Genomic DNA, 24201 nt, shown 5'->3' on the forward strand with positions numbered 1-24201 from the left:
TACCATGAGGATCCGACAATAAGAAATTCAATAAAATTCAATCCAAGATGGCGGAAAAAATGGCGGATAATTACTAAAAAACCATGTTTTTCACGTTTTTCTCGAAAACGGCTCTAACGATTTTTTTCAAATTTATACCATGGATAGCTATTTATAAGCCCTATCAACTGGCATAGTTCTCATTTCTGGGAAAATTTCAGGAGCTCCGTAATATTCTTGAGAAAAATGGCGGATAATGACTAAAAAACCATGTTTTTCACGGTTTTCTCAAAAACGGCTCTAACCATTCTCTTCAAATTTATACCATGGATAGCTATTTATAAGCCCTATCAACTGACATAAGTCTCATTTCTGGGAAAATTCCATGAGCTCCGTAATATTCTTGAGAAAAATGGCGGATAATGACTAAAAAACCATGTTTTTTACGGTTTTCTCGAAAACGGCTCTAACGATTTTCTTCAAATTTATACCATGGATAGCTATTCATAAGCCCTATCAAACGACATGAGTTTTTTTCTGGGAAAATTGCAGGAGCTCCGTAATATTCTTGAGAAAAATGGCGGATAATTGCTAAAAAACCATGTTTTTCACGATTTTCTCAAAAATAACTTGACCGATTTTTTTAAAATTCATACCCTGTATAGTTATTTATCAGCTCTATCAACTGGCGTAAGTCTCCTTTCTGGGAAACCAATGGAGGGTCCACCCCATCCTTGGGAAATGGACTTGTAACCTCCTTCTCGTGCATGAGGTAGGTAGGTAGAGCAGTTCATAAAAAGAACACATAGTCGAGATATTTCATCTGCAGAACAGCTGTTTTGACGACTTTAAAAAAATGACAACTAAAAAAAATCATCGAATTTCACAATTTACACAAAGGAAAAAGTACTCTGAAAACAATTATATATACACATATACAAAAGTCTGATCGTAGTTTCAAATATGAGCAAGGAAAGTTGTGTGAGTGTACCACACCAGATTTTTTTGTTTGAAATCGCTGAGCGGTTCGCTGCGCTGTACGAGGTTCGGTTCGGCATGTGTGGACATACCTTAATAGTGAATATCGAAGGAAAATCTACTCGTTCCGATAAAACCTATCGATACACGGCACCGATAAAAAGTCGATAAAAGAGATTTATAAAACGCCACATCAATACACAATCACCCATCACTAATACACCAATCATCCACTGACTGAATTACAACTCTGTACTTAATTAATATGAAATTAGCTATTGACGGAAGTGTCAAAAAATTCCCGTATCTCGACAAAATTCCCGTACATTTCCCGCCCAAATGAAATTCACGTACAATTCCCGGATTTCCCGCCGCGTGAACACCCTGTAAATATGCTTCATTTGATGACTTTCCTCATTTTCAATTCTCTTCTAATCCTGAAAAAATACTTGATTGATTTTTTATGTTTTATAATGTATACTGTTTTTATTGTAATTACCTGTATGGTCCTTGTAAAACTTAATAAATTTATACTAAGTCCACCGTTTCTTGTAACTATTGGACTGCAAGCAATAGGTAGGTCGAATGATTTTTTTCAAGTTCATTCGAATATATTTTTTGTTACACTTTTGAAAGGAAACATTATTTTAGTTGGGCTTATTTTTTGGTCTAGTACCTAATTATAGACTAATGCTTTATACATTTTGTAAGTTATTTTATGAAAAAAAAAAACATACGCAGTAATGGGTATTTTGACGAATAACTATGAAAATTGCAAAATGTAGAGTACAATATTGATATTCAAACTTATAATTTTAGGTTTTGAAATTCACAACAAAAGTTGTACGGTAACTGGCTAATACTACATAAAAACATGGTGTCAATGTCTCATTAACTGGAAGAAATGTATAATGTACTTCAAATGACTGGTGTGGGCATGGGTCACTTGTGTGGACAACAAATGCCCACACAAGTGATGATTTTATGATAAAGAAAGAATGGCAACCATAAATTTGAGGTTGGGACAATGATATATTGGCTTCTTTAAAGTTTCTACTATATCTACGGTAAAAATATTATATCAAAGTTACCTGAAGTGTAATGTTGGTAACACAAGTGATGGTTTAAGCTTGGCGGTATTACGTTTTCAAACTTGAAACTTAACACAATAAACTCGTATACTATAGTTCAGTTTCACTAGTCGACAGGAAGTAGAAGGCAGTTTCCCTCCTTTTACAGGAAGAACCAACAGCTGATTTTGTTGCTTTGGAATATTTAAATCTTATTTTCAAGGCATGCCAACCTAAAAGACTAACAAATTGGATACTCACAATAACTTTTATAATATGCATAAAGTCTTTTCAAATGAATATAATAAGTTTTACATTACTATATTCATTTTACAATTTTATTAATATCTCCATTTATATAATTTTATTAAATTATTCATAAATTTGTGTTTAACTAAGTTTTGCATTACAAATACACTGGATTACTGTCCACACCAGTGACTTGTCACATGGTGTGGACAGGTTAAAAAACAGAAGTAAAGTACAGTAAAACATTTTTTTTATTGAAAAACTTCTATTTAGTGTTCTTTTATTTAATCTTGAAACTAAGTTGTATTTATTTAGTTCTTAAATGGTTTTTTCAATGGTGCCACCAAACTGTACAAAATCATCCATACTTGTGGATGAGAAAACTGAGTGAGGTCTACTGTTCACAGAACTACTAGTAAAACTTGTGTTGTAAACTGTATATTAAATTCATTGGCACAACATTTTTAGTTATTAGGTGTCTCTCATGTCTGTTTTTTGAAATGATTTTTTAAAGCATTTAAAAGTGTATATTTACAGTTTCAAATTTACATCTGTAAGGTTTTTCCCCGGTTAGTGTTCTAATATGCATTATTAAATTACTTCGATCAGAGCATTTATAGTTACAATGTTGACAAGTGAAGGGCGTTTCTCTAGTATGTGTTAGAATGTCTTTTCAAGCTACTTGGATTAGCACTTTTATAGTCACACAAATCACACACAAACTTTTCTTTTGCATGTGTTCTTATATGCTCTTGGAAATTCTTCGACCCCGAGGATTGATAACTACAATCTTTTGTTTTGCGTGTGCACTAATATGTTTTTTTAAATAATTTGAGCTTGAACTTTTAAAGTCGCATAAGTGGCAGGCGTGCTTTTCTCCTGTATGCTTTTTCAAGTGATAATTCAAAGTACCGGAGGTAGAACACTGAAAGTCACAATACTCACAGCTGAAAGGTTTTTCGCTGGTATGTTTTCTGAGATGATTTTTAAAATTACTACGATCTGAGAATTTATAGTCACAATATTGACAGATGTAAGGCTTTTCACCGGTATGTATTCTAATATGTCTTTCTAAATTACTTTTTTTATCACATTTATAGTTACAATGATCACAGCTCAAGGAAGTTTCTCCAGTATGTGTTCTGATATGTCTTTTCAAATCATATAAACGTGAGGATTGATATCCACAAAACTTACATCTGGAAAGGTCCGTTATTTTTTCTTTATGCATTCCAACGCCTGTGTGTCTTCTAATATGACTTCTCAAGCTACTTGAGCTAGCACATGTAAAGTCGCATACGTGGCAGCTGTAAGGTTTATCTTCTGTATGTTTTGCTTGAATATGTCTTTTCAAATAAGTCGAATCTGAGAATTTATAACCACAAGATTCACAAATGAAGGGGGTTTCTCCTGTATGCGATCTAATATGTCTTTTCAAATTACTTGGATTAGCACATTTATAGTCACATGAGTCACAGCTGAAAGGCTTTTCACCGGTATGTGTTCTAATGTGTAATTTCATTTGATTTGAATTTGAGCATAGAAAACCACAATACTCACAACAGAAGCGGGGTTCTCCTGTATGTGCAATCATATGTATTTTTAAAAGACTTGAGAAAACGAATTTACTGTCACATAACTCACAGGCGTGAGGTACCTTTTCTAGATGTTTTCTAATAATATGGTTTTCAAGAGTTTGGAGCCGAGACGTTTTAAAACCACAATGCTCACAACTGTTCGAGGTTTCTGTATGTATTGCTTTGACGTGTCTTTTGAGATTAGCTGGATTAGCACATTTATAGTCACATAAGTCGCAGATGAAAGGCTTTTCGCCTGTATGTATTCTGATGTGTTTTTTCAAATGACCTGAATCTGAACATTTATAGCTACAATACTTACAGCTGTAGGGGGTTTCTCTTGTATGTCTTCTATAATGTTTTCTAAAATGACATAGATAAGCACATTTATAGCCACATACCTCACAGCTGTAACGGTTTTGTTTCAAATGCTTATTGATATGATTCTTGAGGTAATCGAATCGAGAAGTTTTATAGCTACAATGAGCACAGCAGTAGAGCTCAGTCTTTTCGCTAGGAACCTTTGGCAGAATACAATTTTTCACTGAAGGGATCGAATGACCTTTTTTGATGTTGACTTTGCCGGACGTGATGCTGTTAGAAGGCCAAAACTCTGCTTCTTTGCTGCTGTCCAAATCTGCTGAACGGTATCTCGTCTCTTCCTCAACTGCAAATAATATCAATAAGGCAAATTATCCGGGTTCAGAATTGAATAGTGAGGTGAGAGATGAAGTGAACAGCAATACACGACATGCTCATCCATCAATTTTAACAAGGAGGGAGCAAACAGAATCATAAAGACAAATTATTATTGTAAGAATATAAGAAGTAACTGAATTGCAAAAGTTTTTATTCAATAATTGAAATCCAACCTTTTCAGATTAAAGTACACATAATGATGAGAATTCACGGTTATAGTTTGACAGAACGAAAAGTTCAATTATTTCAAGATATTGAAGGATTTATTATTTTAATTATTAAAATTCTATTATTCACATTGTATGATCAATGATATAGACATTAATACAGTTGTTACGTCTTTTCATTTCATCTTCATTTTATCTAGGTCTGATAACACCTATGACAAACACTAAATCGTAATAAGCAAGAAAATAAAAACAGAGCAATGACAATAAACAAATTATAGAATTAAAAGTGTAAAATCATTGTTCTTTAAATATAGGTTCACATTCCAATGTGGGCTTTGGATTCCTCCGCAACATTCCTCCAAACCTGTCTTCAATCAATCTTCTCCATCCTTCACAATCCATCCTCATTAAATCATGTCTGATCTCATCTTCCCATATTATTCTCGTTCCGCCCCTGTTCCTTCTCGAGGGAAGTTTATCTTTGACCACTATTTTTGGCATTGTTTTCATTCGTCCGCAATAATTTGGTTATACATCCAAGTAATGGAGTATAATGGATAAAACCGGCCAGGTTAATCTAGTGGTCGGGAGCATTAGAACCTTGACTAAACTGACTGAACTTGTCACTACCTGGTTTGTGCCACTGCCGGTGGCATGGACATTTGATCATTTAATCAATTAGCCACGCTTTCATTCCATTACCGAAGCACTGTGGGAAAGGCTCATGTGGGCATCAGCAGCAATGACAAAAGTGAATATAAAGAATGCAGTTGTAGAGTTATAGTGTAATAGCATGTTACATTACTTTATAAACCGTAATTTAATACATAAACACACTGTTGTCGGCAAATGCTAACTGATTAATCACCAAGTCAGTGACCAAATTTATTATGGGTGAAAACATGGTGGAAGGGCGAAGGTAGCTCCAAGCTTGAGAATATTAGCCCTCCACTATTTGTCACCATAGTGCGCCATCATTTAATTACATGCATTACATACAATACTCTGAAGCTTAAATCCACATTTGTTGCTCCATCTGTCCACTTAATACAGTAATAACAAGCGGAATCTTACCATGCGCTTCTCTGAAGAATATTTGATTGAATTCAGGGTCTGAATGTTGTTGGTCGAAATCATCGTCATCTGGGGAGCATGCAGTGCTGCACTCTATCGCTAGTTCTTGGCTGTTATCGTCCTCCTGCATAACATCACAATACAATCAAATGATGTGAGACACCAGTTCCACTATAATCAACTGATATAGGCTCGAAGTACATCACGTTTTTAAATAATGTATCAGTCGGTTTGATAAGATTTGAAAAAAAATACGTTTTCAACCAGAAAATTATAATACGTGCCTGCAAGTGAATAACTGTAATACAGGGTTATAATAGAAGAATGGTGTGGTTTCGAACATGGTTTAAAGAAAACCCAAATTACATAGAGTTAATACATACATTTTGTTTATACAAACAATTTGTCGTCTCAAACATTTTTTTAAATAATTAATAAATTTCAACATGTGCGCCCTTATTCGCTCGACAAATGTCCAAACGATAATCAATTTCTCTCCAAACATTTGCTAACATTTCTTCGGTTATAGTTGTAATTGCTTCATTGATCCTGGTTTCTAAGTGGTTCAGTCACGAATGTTTTGTGAATAAACAATGTTTTTTATGTAACCCCACAAGAAAAAATCACAAGGTGTCACGTCTGGACTCCTTGGAGGCCACAGCATAGGTCCTTGCCGGCCTATCCATCGATCTCCAAATTTTTCGTTCAAAGCGACCGTCACCAATGCACTGAAGTGTGAAGGAGAACAACTCCATTAATTTATTATCCTTTCAGCAAAGAAGGAAGGCCCTATTATGCGATTTTTCATCACACCACACCAAACATTAACTTCAGCCTAATCACGTTGTTTCTCATCAATTGCATGTGGGTTTTCAGAGCCTCATATTCTGAATGTTGTCTGTTAACATATCCACTCACATGGAAAGTAGCTTCGTCTGTAAAAATGATATCATCTAAAAATGATTCGTTTTCACTTATTCTGTCCAACATTGTAACAGCGAAATTGTACCGGTTTACACTATCATTGGGTTCCAATTCCTGCACTATCTGGATTTTACAAGCGTGTAATTTGAGTTTTTTATGTAAAACTTTATGAACTGTTATTTTTGGAATACCTAATTCAAAGAGGGATGGACTTCCCAGGACTTCTAATTGCGGTTTGTCTAATTAGTTCAACCGTTTCGTCTGGTACACTTGGTCTGCCGGTTGATTTCCGTTTCTCAATTGATCCAGTTTCTTCAAAATGTTTAAACCGGCGTGTTAAGTTATTTTTGTGTGGTGGATCTCTTCAAAATTTATGTCGGAAAGCACGTTGAACTAAAATTACGAATTTTAATTCAGCCATCAATAAAACACACTTTGCTTTATCTTTAACAAAGAACATAGTAACTCGCTAAACTCACCGCAACAACAGTACAAAAACTGATGTTTAGGTTGGAATAGCTTATAAACAAACTTTTGGGTTAGCGGATTTCTGAGATACCAATATAACATTCAGAAATTTCCCTACAATCTTCTTACGAATTACTGAAACCACACCATTCTTTTACGATAACTCTGTATAACAGGCAAATAAATGATAACTAGAAGCGAACATTGTATTGAACATAGATCAATTTATTTGACTTTCCAACTATCATCATATTATATAAAGCGAGCTTTTTCTGAAGAAATTTATTTATTGGGGTATTTATTTATGTCCAACGGATCTCGAAAACGGCTCTAACGATGTTGATGAAATTTGCAATATAGTAGGATCTTGATATAAAAATTCGATTGCACATGGTCTCATTCCTGGGAAAACTCGCTGAAGGTCACGAAAAGGATAATAATTATTCATCCTTGGAAAAACATCTGAGACTTTCGTCGTCTGTCGGTAACGGAAGATGCGAGTGCTTGTGTGGGAGTGAGACAGTACAATCAATCAGCTTATCTCACGAGAAATATTTAATTGATTTTATCAAAATATTTTATTTGTCCACATGACCAGCGATATGATTTTATTCAAGATCCATTATTTTTTATTTATATTAACAAACATTGTAGCGAACAAAGTATATCATTCTAAATTTAAGTATATCACAATTTCCAAAGTTAATCATTATTTTACAATTTTAAGTGATCAGTGAGAGTTATATTTTGTTATTCAATTTGGTTTGTAAACAATCTAAATTCGAAATTTTCTGATTTCTAGTGTTTGGACTGAAAATTGGACCTGAATTCAAGTGTGTGGAACACAACCTACTTTTTGGACTATTTATAGTGTATGAATCAAAATTCGGGGAAGAAACAGTTTTGGGCTGTGCCTGTTAGTCCTTCCCCAATCATTTTGAAGAATTGTATTCTGTTTATCAATAAATTAATAAATATAAACTATGCTTTGATGCTTCTATGTTGAACAATTTGCACTGTATAACTGAACAATGAGTGTTGCATTAGTTTAAAAATAGGAACAGTGAGATGTAATATAAAATATTATATTGTTTTCAAAGAATCCAAGGTATGAACAATCAGGTTTTAAGCCTAGTTTCCAATCTGACAATTCGCAATATCATAACAACGCGGTCAGCTGTACTATCACGTTGAGCGATTTTTACAACTTTTTGCCCATTGCTTCCATAAAATTGCGCAAACTGCAAGATAGTGGGTGCAATGACAATTACATCAAAGCTCTAGTGATCTTCAGCACCATAAAAATTTATAAAAGTAACCAAAACTCACTTATTTTTTGGTATTTTCGGAAATCTGACTTGCTTATGAGGTATTTGTGGAGAGCTGGATCCAAATCCGAAATAGAATCTTTCTATCTATATGTAAAGAAAGTGAGAATTTGAGAGGAGAAGAGATGAGTAAGCAATTGCGAAATACGAACATGCAACAGCACTGACGAAGAAACTGTCGAGTTGAAATGTTGTGGACCTTTCCCATTTCTACAAGTTCCTGTAATTTGAACTCTAGTCATGTTGCAGCGCTGAATCTGTGGCAATGAAAGCGGCCTCGTCATGTATACAGTTTCATGATACCAGAAATTAGAAACAGTGAGCCTTTTATGATTTTTATATTAATTTAACATCTGTATACATTACCGACAGCGGTTCCAATTCAATATCAATCTCGTTCTTGATGTCGTTACTTCCAGAAATCGACACTTCACTCAACAGCAAATAATTGTTGGAGTCTGGATCACTTTGCCACTGCAATCAACAATTCATTATTATTACACTTAGATAGCTATAAAAAAACACTGCACTGCAAGAAATCTATCTCCATCTTAAAGTTGAACTAGCGTTAGAGAGTTCCTACTTTTGACTCAGGGCCAAATCACTTGTCCGTCTGTTTTTAAGTTCTAAAATAAATTTCGAACGATTTAACCATTCAGCTTTAGATGTTGAAGACTTAATTTTCGAACCAGGTTCGTTGAAAAACAGAATTTAAAACTCCTTCGTCGTCTGTCGGTAACGGAAGATGCGAGTGCTTGTGTGGGAGTGAGACAGTACAATCAATCAGCTTATCTCACGAGAAATATTTAATTGATTTTATCAAAATATTTTATTTGTCCACATGACCAGCGATATGATTTTATTCAAGATCCATTATTTTTTATTTATATTAACAAACATTGTAGCGAACAAAGTATATCATTCTAAATTTAAGTATATCACAATTTCCAAAGTTAATCATTATTTTACAATTTTAAGTGATCAGTGAGAGTTATATTTTGTTATTCAATTTGGTTTGTAAACAATCTAAATTCGAAATTTTCTGATTTCTAGTGTTTGGACTGAAAATTGGACCTGAATTCAAGTGTGTGGAACACAACCTACTTTTTGGACTATTTATAGTGTATGAATCAAAATTCGGGGAAGAAACAGTTTTGGGCTGTGCCTGTTAGTCCTTCCCCAATCATTTTGAAGAATTGTATTCTGTTTATCAATAAATTAATAAATATAAACTATGCTTTGATGCTTCTATGTTGAACAATTTGCACTGTATAACTGAACAATGAGTGTTGCATTAGTTTAAAAATAGGAACAGTGAGATGTAATATAAAATATTATATTGTTTTCAAAGAATCCAAGGTATGAACAATCAGGTTTTAAGCCTAGTTTCCAATCTGACAATTCGCAATATCATAACAACGCGGTCAGCTGTACTATCACGTTGAGCGATTTTTACAACTTTTTGCCCATTGCTTCCATAAAATTGCGCAAACTGCAAGATAGTGGGTGCAATGACAATTACATCAAAGCTCTAGTGATCTTCAGCACCATAAAAATTTATAAAAGTAACCAAAACTCACTTATTTTTTGGTATTTTCGGAAATCTGACTTGCTTATGAGGTATTTGTGGAGAGCTGGATCCAAATCCGAAATAGAATCTTTCTATCTATATGTAAAGAAAGTGAGAATTTGAGAGGAGAAGAGATGAGTAAGCAATTGCGAAATACGAACATGCAACAGCACTGACGAAGAAACTGTCGAGTTGAAATGTTGTGGACCTTTCCCATTTCTACAAGTTCCTGTAATTTGAACTCTAGTCATGTTGCAGCGCTGAATCTGTGGCAATGAAAGCGGCCTCGTCATGTATACAGTTTCATGATACCAGAAATTAGAAACAGTGAGCCTTTTATGATTTTTATATTAATTTAACATCTGTATACATTACCGACAGCGGTTCCAATTCAATATCAATCTCGTTCTTGATGTCGTTACTTCCAGAAATCGACACTTCACTCAACAGCAAATAATTGTTGGAGTCTGGATCACTTTGCCACTGCAATCAACAATTCATTATTATTACACTTAGATAGCTATAAAAAAACACTGCACTGCAAGAAATCTATCTCCATCTTAAAGTTGAACTAGCGTTAGAGAGTTCCTACTTTTGACTCAGGGCCAAATCACTTGTCCGTCTGTTTTTAAGTTCTAAAATAAATTTCGAACGATTTAACCATTCAGCTTTAGATGTTGAAGACTTAATTTTCGAACCAGGTTCGTTGAAAAACAGAATTTAAAAACTCCTTCGTCCTTTTTCAGACAAAAAAGATTCGTTTATTGTCAGAACATTAAAAACAAATGCAAGACATCGTCAAAAAGCATACAAGATATCATATACAGTACCCAACAACATCAATGTATCACAGGTCATAAAATGACATCACATTATTAAGTATTTCATACTGTAAGGATAGTAGTCAATTAAAACAAATTTAACATCAATACATCACAGGTAATAAGAATTACATCATTATTTATACATTACATCAAGTCATTTACACTGTAAGGATAGCAGTTAATTAAAATATATTTCACACAAATTTTGAGCTTTCAAATCTCAAGCTCTCTTATTTCAACTGCTAACTTATTGTACATTATTTTTCCAAATTCAACAAAACTATTCAACATAATGGTGGTAGTTACACTGTGTCATTCTGAGTACTGTAGCTTGTCTAGTATAATGGCTGTGAACATTACTGTTGATTGGAAAATTGTTTACATTTTTCTTTGTGTACATCAGGCATTCAAAAGCATACAGTGCAGTAATTGTCATGATTCTGAGGTTCGTAAACAATGGTCTACAAAGGGTTCTACTATCTTTATTAGAAATTACTCTAATACGGTAGCTTTCTTTTGTAATATGAAAAGCTTCTTCACATTTGAATCCCTACCCCATGCAACAATGCCATATATGCCAAATGAGACTGAATATACGCATAATAAACAGCAATTAACACATCAAGTCTTACAATATGCGTTAATTTTCTAAGCATGAAAATACCTCTAGATACCTTACTACACAATAAAATGACATGTTTTTCCCACTTTAAATTATTTTGTATGTGATGCCCAGAAACTTAAGCATCATCACATCTACCACTCAAATCAAATTCTAACAACAGTGTTTTGTCTTTGTTGAGTCAAATAGAGTTTGCAGCTGTCCAATCTTCGATAGTTGCGTTGATAAAATATGGGATATTTATGTTGTCAAATAATTCCTCAAACTTGACTTGTTTTGCTAGATCATCAGCAAACATGAACGCCCTGACATCACTACCACTTATTGCTGCTGGCAGGTCATTTGAATAAATAATACATAATAGTCCAGGCAATGAATGCTCAAAAAAGGGTTTAAGGGGAAAAGTTGGGAAGACAATTTTTGACCCCGCAGTTCTGTTTAGGGTAGTTGGGAGGTAAACATATCAAATGTCCCCACACCTACCCCCTGTGCTAAAGGGGTGGGGGTGGTTTGAAGGTAGGTACCATTTTTTGGTTTCTCGCATAAAACTCAAAAACTATTGCCGTGCTACCAATTTCTCCTAAATAGGTTGGATAGCATTTTTCACCTATTAACCTAAGAAAAGTTATCGGCTCCAAAATGGTAGATTCTTGATAAACTATGAATGGATCTATTGCTTATGAATGTGAAATCCAGTTTTCAGAGCAAACTAACTTATAATCTTCAGAAGAATTTTGGCAATATACAACACAAATCCACAAAAACAATACCTTACACACTTAAGCATCTAAAATCATTACGAGTTAAATACTTATCCATTTATATAGTTGAAAAACAATGGCTATAGGCTTGTATACACACAAAACGATTTTATACAAAATTAGAACACCATAAAACTGTTCAAAACTCAATTTAAAACATTAAAAATTCACTTAAACAGAAAAATATTCAGAGAACACAAAACCAGAACACATAGCCAGCCACCATTTTTTAGAGAGAAGGCTACAAGTCCGAGCAAACCACACCTCAAAATCAGTGATGACTTCATGAACACGTCACCAAAAAATTATAAATTACAAGTTTAGAATTTACATTTTACATTTGTTCTCAATAAAACTTTATTTCGAAACTGTTATTTTAAATTTATATATCCTCTATATGATCTGTTAATTCTGTTAACTCTGTTTACTCTGTTTCGGTGATACCATGGAATATGCAACACAATTATTTATGATAAATTCTCAGTCAAAAAGTTGCCCGCATATCGATTACTCTGATATTTACTATCAAGTTTTATAGATCTCGAATTGAAGATTCGATTTAATCGAGAAAAAATGTAATATTACACTATGTATCCTAAAGACTCGACTGTCATATAACAAATTAAAGCTTACTTAATTTCCCACAATTCATTCTACAACTTTTTTACTTTCCTTGCCCTATTACCATAGGTAAGGAAAGTATTGCTTTCCGAAAAAATTAAGGTAAATCAATTTCTAAATTTCTATCTGTTTCAAGGTCCCCTGAGTCCGAAAAAGTGATTTTTGGGTATTGGTCTGTATGTGTGTGTGTGTGTGTGTGTGTGTGTGTGTGTGTGTGTGTGTGTGTGTGTGTGTGTGTGTGTGTGTGTGTGTGTGTGTGTGTGTGTGTGTGTGTGTGTGTGTGTGTGTGTGTGTGTGTGTGTGTGTGTGTGTGTGTGTGGTGTGTGTATGAGTGTATGTGCGTCTGTGTACACGATATCTCATCTCCCAGTAAACGGAATGACATGAAATTTGGAACGTAAGGATCCGACACGAACAATTTCGATCAAATGCAATCCAAGATGGCATCTAAAATGGCGAAAATGTTGTCAAAACAGGGTTTTTCGCGATTTTCTCGAAAACGGCTCCAACGATTTTGATCAAATTCATAGCTGAAATAGTCATTAATATCAACTGCAACAAGTCCTATATTTGCAAAAATTTCAGGAGTTTTGCCCCATCTATGCAAAATTTGATTTTAGATTCTCAATTATCAGCCTTCATATATAATAAAAACAAAAAAAATCAAGTGGAAAAGGTGAGCATGAAAATCTTTGCAATTAATGTCCAGTAACATTTCCACCTAAAATTGAAAATAAGCTTGAAATCCGTGAAAATGTGATTATCAAATTGCAAACTGTTGGTTCTATTAAATCATTCACTACGAAGAGATAGCAGACCTCGTGTGCTCTCCAGCGTTATTGACCTATCACCAGCTGTCTCATATCTTTGAATAGTAGACTTGAGATGCGCGAGTACACTAGCGTCAGGTGATCAATTTTCATAACGGCAAGGAAAGTTTTGTGACTGCGCCACACCAGATTTTTTATATCTCCACTAGTTCTCGAGATATCCGCTCTTGAAGGTTTGACTTTTTTGGAAAAAACACATTTGCAACAATTTTTTTTCTATTTTTGCTCTTATAACTTTTTAAAAATCGACAGAAAAAATCCATGATGATTGTGAGCTTATAAGGCATTAAATTCTCTCCAATTTTATGTATAATTTCACGCTTTTACGAATTTCCCTACACCTTTTGTAGCATCTTTAGTGTTGAGTGTGAAATCTCAATTTTTGCAGAAATAAACCAATTGACAAAGGAATTTGGTGGGAATCTTTTAAAAAAATTTTTGACTTTGCAGCTTTGTTGAGACTAGTTGGGAGGAGAACATATCAAAAGTTCCCATTCCCAACTCATGTGCTAAGGGGATGAGGGTGGTTTAAAAGTTGCATTTTGCAGCGTTTTGCTTCCACGCTCATATCTAGAGAACAATGTGTTCAACCGACTGAAATAACTATTCAAAAATTAAGCTTGATAAATTCTCTACACTTTTTGTTCAGTGGAATTTTGTGATATTCCCAACAGTTCCCCAGATATTCGCTCTTGAAGGTGTGTAAATGTTGAAATAACATATTTTTATCCAATGTTTTGCTCTTTCAGGGCTTATAACTCTCCAACAATGCATCATAAAAACTGATGCTTATCGTAGGTTCGTAGAGCATTGAATTCTCTTTGAAATGATGTATTATTTCACTATTCCAAGTTTTCCTCTCATTGTTATAGCAGCTTCAATGAAGGGGGTGAAATTTTCATTGCTGCAACAATTGTTAACTCAGCGGTTCCATACCTTCAACAGAGGGGATAAAGATACGCAGTTCTGCTATGTTCACCTACTAACTAGTCCAAATAAAGCTGCAAAGTCAAAAATTGTGTCACTGACACCCCCTTCAAGTGTCATGGTCAGACGATCGATTGTTGCAGCAATGAAAATTTCACCTCCTACATTGAAGCTGCTATAACAATGAGAGGAAAACTTGGAATAGTAAAATAATACATCATTTCAAAGAGAATTCAATGCTCGACAAGTAAATCTCTCAAGTAAGACATTATAAGCTTTATAGATAGATCATCAAACCCATAAAACCTGAGTTTTTGTACCAGAATAACATGTGAAATGGTATCAAAAGCTTTTGACATGTCATAAAAGTTACTAGTGACTTTAATTTTTCTATCTAGCCAGCTAATTCCATTCCTCAAGAACTCGGAGATATCAGTATAGCTGCGTACACATATTCGCGCTTCCAACCCGCACCGAGCACGCTCCTCCCTCGTACCGCCCTCGTACCACCATCGAACCACAGTCGCTCCGCCCACGCACCCATCATGAACGTTACGGAAGATGTTAGATCTTCTCGCGTTCCCCGGTCGAACCACTGTTGCTCCCCGGTCGATCATCAATCGCTCTGCTGGAGTGACGTTCGGTTGCGGAGCAGAGCGAAAGTCTCTACGCACCTTATGAGTACATCTATTGCTAATATTATTGTAGTTTTGAGGTGAACCCTTTTTCAATAATGGAATCACTTTAACTTGTTTTAAGCATTTAGGAAAACCCTCTTTCTCAATACACATATTCAAAAGGTAACTCAAAACCTCACAAATAACATAATGGTGCAGCCAATTTCATTACAGAAGAATTCAAGTAATATATATCTAGACAAGCACTATTACTAAGAGACAATATAGCACTATATACACTTGCCCAAAACTAATAAATGGAAAAGAAAAAGGAACTTATTATAGGAACATTTAGTTTGAAATAATGTCAAGATAAAGAGAAACATCATCAACAGAAGTAGGCACACTCTGAGCAATATTACTAACACTCTCAATAAAAATCTGGTGTGGCGCACTCACTCAACTTTCCTTGCCGTTATGAAAATTGATCACCTGACGCTAGTGTTCCCGCGCATCTCAAGTCTCTACTATTCAAAGATTTGAGCCAGCTGGTGACAGGACAATAACGCTGGAGACACACGAGGTCTGCTATCTCTTCATAGTGAATCATTTAATAGAATCAACAGTTTGCAATAATTGGATAATCACATTTTCTCGAATGTCGAGCTTATTTTTAATTTTAGGTGAAAATATTACTGAACATTAATTGTAGAGATTCTCATGCTCAATCTTTTCCACTCGAAATTTTATGTTTAAATTGTATCTGAAGCCTGATAATTGAGAATCTAAAATCAAACTTTGCATAGATGGGGCGGAGCTCCTGAAATTTTTACAGATATGGGACTTGTGGCAGTTGATAGAGCTTATCGATGACTATTCTAGGTATAACTTTTATCAAAATCGTTGAAGCCGTTTTCGAGAAAATCGCGAAAAACCCTGTTTTTGACAACATTTTCGCCATTTTATCCGCCATCTTTAATCGCATTAGATCGAAATTGTTCGTGTCGGATCCTTATAGTGTAAGGACCTTAAGTTCCAAATTTCAAGTCATTCCGTTAATTGGGAGATGAGATATCGTGTACACAGACGCACATACACTCATACACACACACACACACACACACACACACATACAGACCAATACCCAAAAACCACTTTTTTGGACTCAGGGGACCTTGAAACGTATAGAAATTTAGAAATTGGGGTACCTTAATTTTTTTCGGAAAGCAATACTTTCCTTACCTATGGTAATAGGGCAAGGAAAGTAAAAAATCATTAAAACCACCAGCTGTTAGACAGTCATTTACATTGAAATGATTCAAATCATTCTTATTAGGATTTTCTTTCACAATAGACCATAATTCTTCCACTTTATTTTTTGCTGTCAATAGGCTACACGGTTGCAATATTAAGCTCAAATTTAGCAAACCCATACAGTTTTCCCAAATGAGTTTTCAAGTTCATTATATCTAACCTTAAAATGATGTAGACCAGATCATTTGAACAACTCATGAATAAGTAAGCATTGATTCTTCAATTATTGTCTGATATCATCATCATACCATTTACCAATATTCTTTCTCTTACACATAACATGTTTAACAGGAAAAGGTAGATTCACAGCGGTTAAAAATGTTTTGTTAAAAAAAGTAAATTTGTTAAAAGTAAGTGCAGCAATAGAGTAGATCTCAATCCAATTTATCTTACTGGTCAATGCTATAAAAATAGGAACATTTTTACTACACAATGGTCTTGCTATTCTTCTTAGACACTCAATATTATTTTTGGAATTATCAAAGTTGAAGACCTCATCATGGTATAAATTTGAAATGGATAAATAAAATACAATTATATTGTAGTAATTAGGTACATTCTTAGTCATTGATAAGAAAGACGACTTCATAATTACCGGCTGCGGGTCCAAGTCTGCATCATTCTCTCCCTTGATATTCATGCTTCCAAAAATGTTCGCTTCATTCTCCATAAAATTATCATCAGAGGCAGAATCACAATTAAATTGAAACTGTAAATGGAAACGGAATACATAGGTAATCAACAATTTTATAATCTACTCAGTTCAGTTTAATAATTTAGTTGAATCTATTCTACTCAAAGTGGATTAAGTATAAAATGCACAGCACAATAATATACAGAATGTTTCAGAAGTAGTGTCGAACATTTCCGGGTACTGTTCCTGGATGATAGGAGACTACAAATGTAATACCGGGTGTCTATAAATGAATATCGGGGTTTTAACGCTATATAAGATTTATTACATTATACTTACAGTTATTAATGATATGTCAAATGAAAGAGCAACTCAAACAGTTTTATATACAAGCTTACAAGTGTTCTATGTGAGCACCATTTGACACACGGCACACATCAAGTCTATAGCCGAGTTCTTCCCAAACGTTGAGTAGTGTGTCTTCTGTAATTGTTGCAACAGCTGCTTCAATCCTCTTTCGTAATTCAAGGAGGTCAGCTGGTAACGGAGACACATACACACGATCCTTGATGAAACCCCAAAGGTAAAAATCGCATGGCGTTAGGTCGGGTGACCGTGGAGGCCACACATAGCAAGCTCTGTCATTGGGCCCCTTGCGGCCAATCCAGCGGTCGGATACAGTTACGTTCAACCAATCGTCGCGTACAAAAAAATAGTACTTCGTTATGCCAGTGAGGTGGCGCACCATCTTGCTCACCAACGAAAAAAACTGTTTGAGTTGCTCTTTCATTTGACATATCATTTGTAACTGTAAGTAAAATGTAACAAATCTTATAAAGCGTTAAAACCCCGATATTCATTTATAGACACCCGGTATTTTAAGTGTCCAAAACTCATCGGTTATCCTTATAGCTGCCATTTTGTTTTTTCACTTAGGAATTTTTATCTCAAGAACGAAATGTTGTAATGATCTGAAATTTGGCAAATTAAAAAAAAATCGATGTAAATTTTCAAAATTGCGGTCATTTCAAGTTTTAAGCGGCAAATTTCACGAAAACCGTTCACTTAAAAAAATTTACAAGAAACAAAAACATTAGCAAATTTTATCAAGATTTCAAGGATACCTTATTTATTAAGACTGGTCGAAGAATAACAAAGAAATTGATTCTTTCCGTACTGCATGCATTACTACTTTAACCATTCAAACATCAATAATATTTTCAATTATAATTGTATTTAATATGAAGCTTTGAAACTCGGTATGGCTCCATATGGCCATCCAGCTGATGATCAGATGATCTTGTTTGTTCATGGTCATGCATGCAGTACGAAAAGAATTAATTCCTCTGTTATTCTGTGACCAATTTGAATAAATAAGGTATCCTTGAAATCTTGATAAAATTTGCTAACTTTTTTCTCTTGTAAATTTTTTGTAAAGTGAACGGTTTTCGTGAAATTTGCAATCAAAAATTTAAAATGGCCGCAATTTTGAAAATTTACATCGATTTTTACTTTCCTTGCCCTATTACCATAAGTAAGGAATGTATTGCTTTCCGAAAAAAATTAAGGTACCCCAATTTCTAAATTTCTATACGTTTCAGGTCTGTGTGTGTGTGTGTGTGTGGTGTGTGTGTGTGTGTGTGTGTGTGTGTGTGTGTGTGTGTGTGTGTGTGTGTGTGTATGAGTGAATGTGCGTCTGTGTACACGATATCTCATCTCCAAGTAAACGGAATGACTTGAAATTTAGAACGTATGGTCCTTACACTATAAGGATCTGACACGAACAATTTCTATCAAATGCAATCCAAGATGGCGGCTAAAATGGCGAAAATGTTGTCATAAACAGGGTTTTTCGCGATTTTCTCGAAAACGGCTCCAACGATTTTGATCAAATTCATACCTGAAATAGTAATTGATAAGCTCTATCAACTGCAACAGGTTCTATATCTGTAAAAATTTCAGGAGCTCAAACCCCATCTATGCAAAGTTTGATTTTAGATTTTCAATTAGCAGCCTTCATATATAATTAAAACAGAAAATTTCAAGTGGAAAAAATTGAGCATGAAAGTCTCTGCAATTAATGTCCAGTAACATTTCCACCTAAAATTGAAAATAAGCTTGAAATTCGAGAAAATGTGATTATTAAATTGCAAAATGTTAGCAACTGTTGGTTCTATTAAGGCTGTTTGAACATAAAAAATATTCAACTTTTTTTTGTTGGAAACTTTAAAGTTCATTGAGTCAAAACCGAATATGCTATTGAAAAAAATTAAAAAAAAAATTATTGTGGCCTATGTGTGACCTTGAAGTGTACATTTTGAGCATTTTTCGTACTTCCTGCAAATGCAAACAATAAACACCACAGCAATGAAACTTCAGGACAATTGTATCTTCAAAATATGCTCTTTCAAGTGGTCTACTCTTAATTACAAAATATTCATGTTTTTTTTTTAAATATCGATTTTTTATTGTGTTTTACAGTGCAATTTTCAGTTTTTCATTTATATTAGCATACGTGGGTTTTAACTCGCTAGCCAATGCAATTTTTTGTTTCTCATTATAAGTATCCGTTGAGAAACGTTAATTGGTTGAACAAGCCAATGTTTATACTTGGGCTCATGCGCAAGCACCGTACGTGTGTAAAGTATCGGGGAGGTAGGAGTGGGGCAGTTTCGGTAGCTATCTCCTTCGACTTGGACTGGCTGAGTGGCCGGGAGTAATGACCTTGGGGACTCCTTTCGACCAGGTCTTCTTCGTGATTGTGTGACCGATTGCACTGTGTCAGACGTTGTCAATGTCATACTGTTCGTTAAGTTCTTTCTAACCCTAATAGTCACGGAAAACTTTTTACGATTTGTTTTCTATTTAGTGCATTGTTTGGGTCCTGAAGTAAATAGATAAGTGTACTATTTTATAGTGTGATATATTTTTTAATTATGATTCAGTTATTGTGTTTTCATCATGGTCATTTATAATTAAGTTAGTAGGTAGTGTTTTTGTGTTAGCCTGAATATGGCTCGAAAACCTCGTCCACACAAACGATGTAAACGTTCGATTCTTATGAGGAAAACGTTAGCGGACAAGAAAGAAAAGAAAATTGCTCAAGGAACGTCTGTTAGTGGTGATCTGTTGGATCACACCTCTACAAACATTGAAGAATCAAGCGAGCAAGTTTTCAACAACCTTCTTGAAGAAACAAGGTAATTTATTATTTTATGTTACTTTAAACTGATTAACCCTTATATGATGTGATGAATTTTTCAAATAGATCTCATGAAAAGAGAGAAAAATTGTGATTACCTTTTAAAATGAAGGAATTTGCTAAAGGAATAGTTAGCGACCGAGCGATAAAGCTTACTTATCAATAACTGTATATTAGATAAGAGTACCGTTCTGTACTGAATATTTTTCTAGGAAAATTATTCAATAAAATTATAATTATTTTGCGAATAAAGCACAAATTATTTATGAATCGCTCACTGATTTTGAGGTTACACTTTGTTTACTATCGATCAGATGTTTTTAAAACAGTTCGAACGCAGCTGACTGATTCAAGCATTGTCAAATGTCATGCCGGTTTTCATGCAAGGTAAAATATCATTCCTAAAAATTATAAAACTATCAATAAAGGATCAAGAATTTCAAAATAAAAAATAAAATGTATGTATTATTGTTGAAATTATTTATTATTTAAGAAATTATATTATACGTCAGGTCTTATTGTAACTAAATAGGTCATAGCATGAAATTATATTATTGATAAAATGGCAGAAATTAATTATAATAATCTCAAACCTAATAAAAATTGTACAAGAATATTAATTTATTAATAATTTAATTCAACTGAACCACATGGTAATTAAATCTCTATGGCAGGTCTAAGCCAATCACAGTGCATAGAAATAGCACCAAGACGGTGATCGTTTGAAAGCAACACATGTTAATCTATTATCAGACACCAACCCTGCCTTATCAGTTACACTAGCACGTGTACATTGTATGAGAGGAACTATGTCTAGAAGATTAAGCAGTTTTAAGAATTACATAAATTAAATTATTATTGTAATTAAAGGAATTGTATTCTACTACTTGCCACTGACGTCATGTTTACGTCACAAGCGTTCTACCAATGGCAAATTTTTATGCAAATTATTACATTGAGATTCTGAGAAGCAAGGTCTAGCCTAAAAGCTTAGAGAAAAGAGCAGCACTTCCCTTTTGAAATCCTCACCGTGCAGATCTCTTTTTATAGTTACCAAAGACCTATTTGTGAAAATTTCTTGTTCGATTTTAAATGTTCTATTTGTGAGCCGATATTTTAGGCCAATTTATTTGTTATTCGTAAATTTCTGTTCTCATCAATCGATAAATTTAAAAGCTTAAAGTAAATTATCCCTTAATTAATTCGGTGAAGGAGATATTTAAATTAAAATTCCCCACGTGCTGAAACCGAAGCCTGGATTGCTGCCGATCAAACGATTTTTGATCTAAAAAAGAAAACCACGACCACCAAGGAATTTCACGTGAGTTATAAGTTATAAGGGGCCCCAATCTACGTTTCGAAAATATTTCAGTGCAGAAAAACATAAATTTTTCTTCGTTAAATTATTGGCCACGCCGACAAGCGCTTTAGCATTTAAGAGTCTAAAATTTATTCATATTTAATTTCTAAGAATTTGTAGTTGATTAACTATCCTCCGCTGCCTGAACCACGACCCCGAGCATTTTTTTAAAAATATTTTATAATTAATTTTTTCACTATTTTTTTCAAAACTGTTCAATTTTATCAATTGTAAAATTCTGTTGAATCACGCATGGTATCATGCAAGCATAAGAACATTTTTAACTCCTTCTGTTAATGCTAAATTATTATCAACCTGTAAATCAAATTCTGAATCTGCACTGTATGATTGCATATTTTATTGTAATATATTTCAGTTTTGTTAATTCGCTTTCTGAGTTCGATTATTTCTTAAGCCTGTCAATTATTGTGTCTGATACGTTCTATATTATCAAGAACCGATCGAATACGATCATTGGAATAATTGAATTAAGCTGGATACTGGAACAGGTCTAAGTGGATGTAGCGAGTGGGGTCAGATCAAGATATTTATTCTTTGTCCTTACCTGCTCATATATCGGCTTTTATCTGTTACCTACCTCGACTTAGGAGCGAACACATCAATTGTACAGCAGATGCAGCCATAGATCATATAAATTCCTACAATAGAGCTTAAAACCCGACAAGACTCTGTTCTCGAAGTATATTCTGAACGATATTTGGTCCAAATACCGTATCTTAATCCTTCAGAACTTATTAGAGACGCAGTCCCGTAAATTATCTACATCGGGATTTTTGCTCGACCTGTATGATTTTGTATGCTCATTCTTCACAGGTAATAATTTTAAGGTATCCGTCTTCAGTGTTTAGCGATCGCTACACTGCTTATAAAAATTTCATCACTATACAATTTGTCATTAGAAGAATCAAGGGTGAGCGAGCGTTTAGGCCTCCCGCGATTCCGACAATTGTATTGAATCTTGTAGTGAATCAATCAGTCTGGTGTACATTCAGCGTCCAAGCACACAATTACAAAATTTATAGCCGCTACACCATTGACTCAGTACAAGATTCACTCTACATGTGTGAAGCCGTTAAAAAACGCACCACATGATTTTGGCGCCCAACGTGGGGCATTTAAATACAGCATTACATCACCCTACGTGTGTTGTCCTATCCTTGGAGGTGAGAGTGACTTCCCCAGGAAGAGCACCACATGATTTTGGCGCCCAACAGTGATAGGCATTGAAGAGGTGGATAATCGACTACGAGGATTATTTAGTTGCTCAGTATACTATAGCGCTGACAACGGGAAAATTTTTTGAAAAATTCATGGTTGTGAATTTTTTCGAATTTAATATTAACTGTTCACTGTTATATAAAATAACAAGAAGTACCATACCCAATTTTTGAACGGAAAAGAAACTTATCGATTGATGAATTTTTAGAGAAAAAATCGAACTCAGAATTTTATTATCGTGTTATTCGAAAATTGGTCATACTATAAGTCATAGGTATAAGAGATATCATAAGAAAGGTCATATTATTTGAAGAATATTAGGTCTATATTGAAACAATTTATAAATATTTACAGAAAAGAGGATTGAAGTTATTTACATTTTTAAAAGTTTTTAAAACATAAAGAGGGAAGTAAAATTAAATCACGGATATATTGCGGAATAATTCAAGCAGAGTATCACTGCTTTTATATAAAATTTTGCAAAGAATACTAGCCCTATATATAGAATTGCGGCGAGAACTTATAAGAGTAAAATATTTATAATAATAATAATAATAATAAATTGTAAGAGGCGTACCTTTGTCATCGCATTATCCATATTGTATCCTTTATGTTTATCATTTTACTTTAACGATATTGCTAATTTGATTCACTTCATCACTGAACATATTATTGAAGCACACTTTTGTATTCCTTCACTTCAACGAATTTTTTACACTATTTCAACTTGTGGTCATTCATTTGTAATCTTGCACATAACCCCACATATTTGCGATCGTTTCACTGCACTCGCATCATTGCATCATCCAATAAATTATGGAAGAACCACACCGCATCCTGGAACCCACATCGGCGACTTCAGAGACGAAGATGTCGCGCGGGAGAAACGCCCATGTACCACCGTTCCAGAAGTCCAGACGCCTGCACCTCACACCACAGAGTTTCCGCCGCCGACCGAAGGCTACATACCCACCCTTCCCATGCTGGATTGGAGCATCATCCTAGAAGCAATAAAACAAAGTTCTTCAGTAACACTGGAAGCATTGAACAATATAAATAAGAACTACGATCAAATGAATGAAACACTAAACAATATAGATAAGAACTACGACCAAATAATTGAAGATACCAAACAAACAAATGAAGAATTAAAGAAAGTATATG

At 34.3% G+C, this 24201-nt stretch overlaps 1 protein-coding gene across 3 annotated transcripts in view; it reads right to left on the reverse strand.

Moving 5' to 3' along the window:
• The window catches only part of LOC111047171 (gastrula zinc finger protein XlCGF57.1), a 97155-nt gene that overhangs the window by 43840 nt on the left and 29114 nt on the right, over positions 1 to 24201 (reverse strand). For 2 of the 3 annotated variants that reach the window (XM_039434460.1, XM_039434464.1), the window contains exons 2-5: positions 17198 to 17311; positions 10462 to 10569; positions 5797 to 5920; positions 4416 to 4520 (exon numbers count right to left, since the gene is read on the reverse strand). In XM_039434460.1, coding sequence (XP_039290394.1) covers positions 4416 to 4520; positions 5797 to 5920; positions 10462 to 10569; positions 17198 to 17272 — 412 coding nt within the window. In that variant the 5' untranslated portion in view covers positions 17273 to 17311. Of the gene's footprint in view, positions 1 to 1659; positions 4521 to 5796; positions 5921 to 10461; positions 10570 to 17197; positions 17312 to 24201 lie in introns of those variants that run through there. The other variant, XM_039434451.1, reaches the window with a different exon arrangement.

The sequence above is a fragment of the Nilaparvata lugens genome, chromosome 1 (genome assembly GCF_014356525.2).
Source record: "Nilaparvata lugens isolate BPH chromosome 1, ASM1435652v1, whole genome shotgun sequence".
In the NCBI taxonomy this organism is placed as follows: domain Eukaryota; kingdom Metazoa; phylum Arthropoda; class Insecta; order Hemiptera; family Delphacidae; genus Nilaparvata; species Nilaparvata lugens.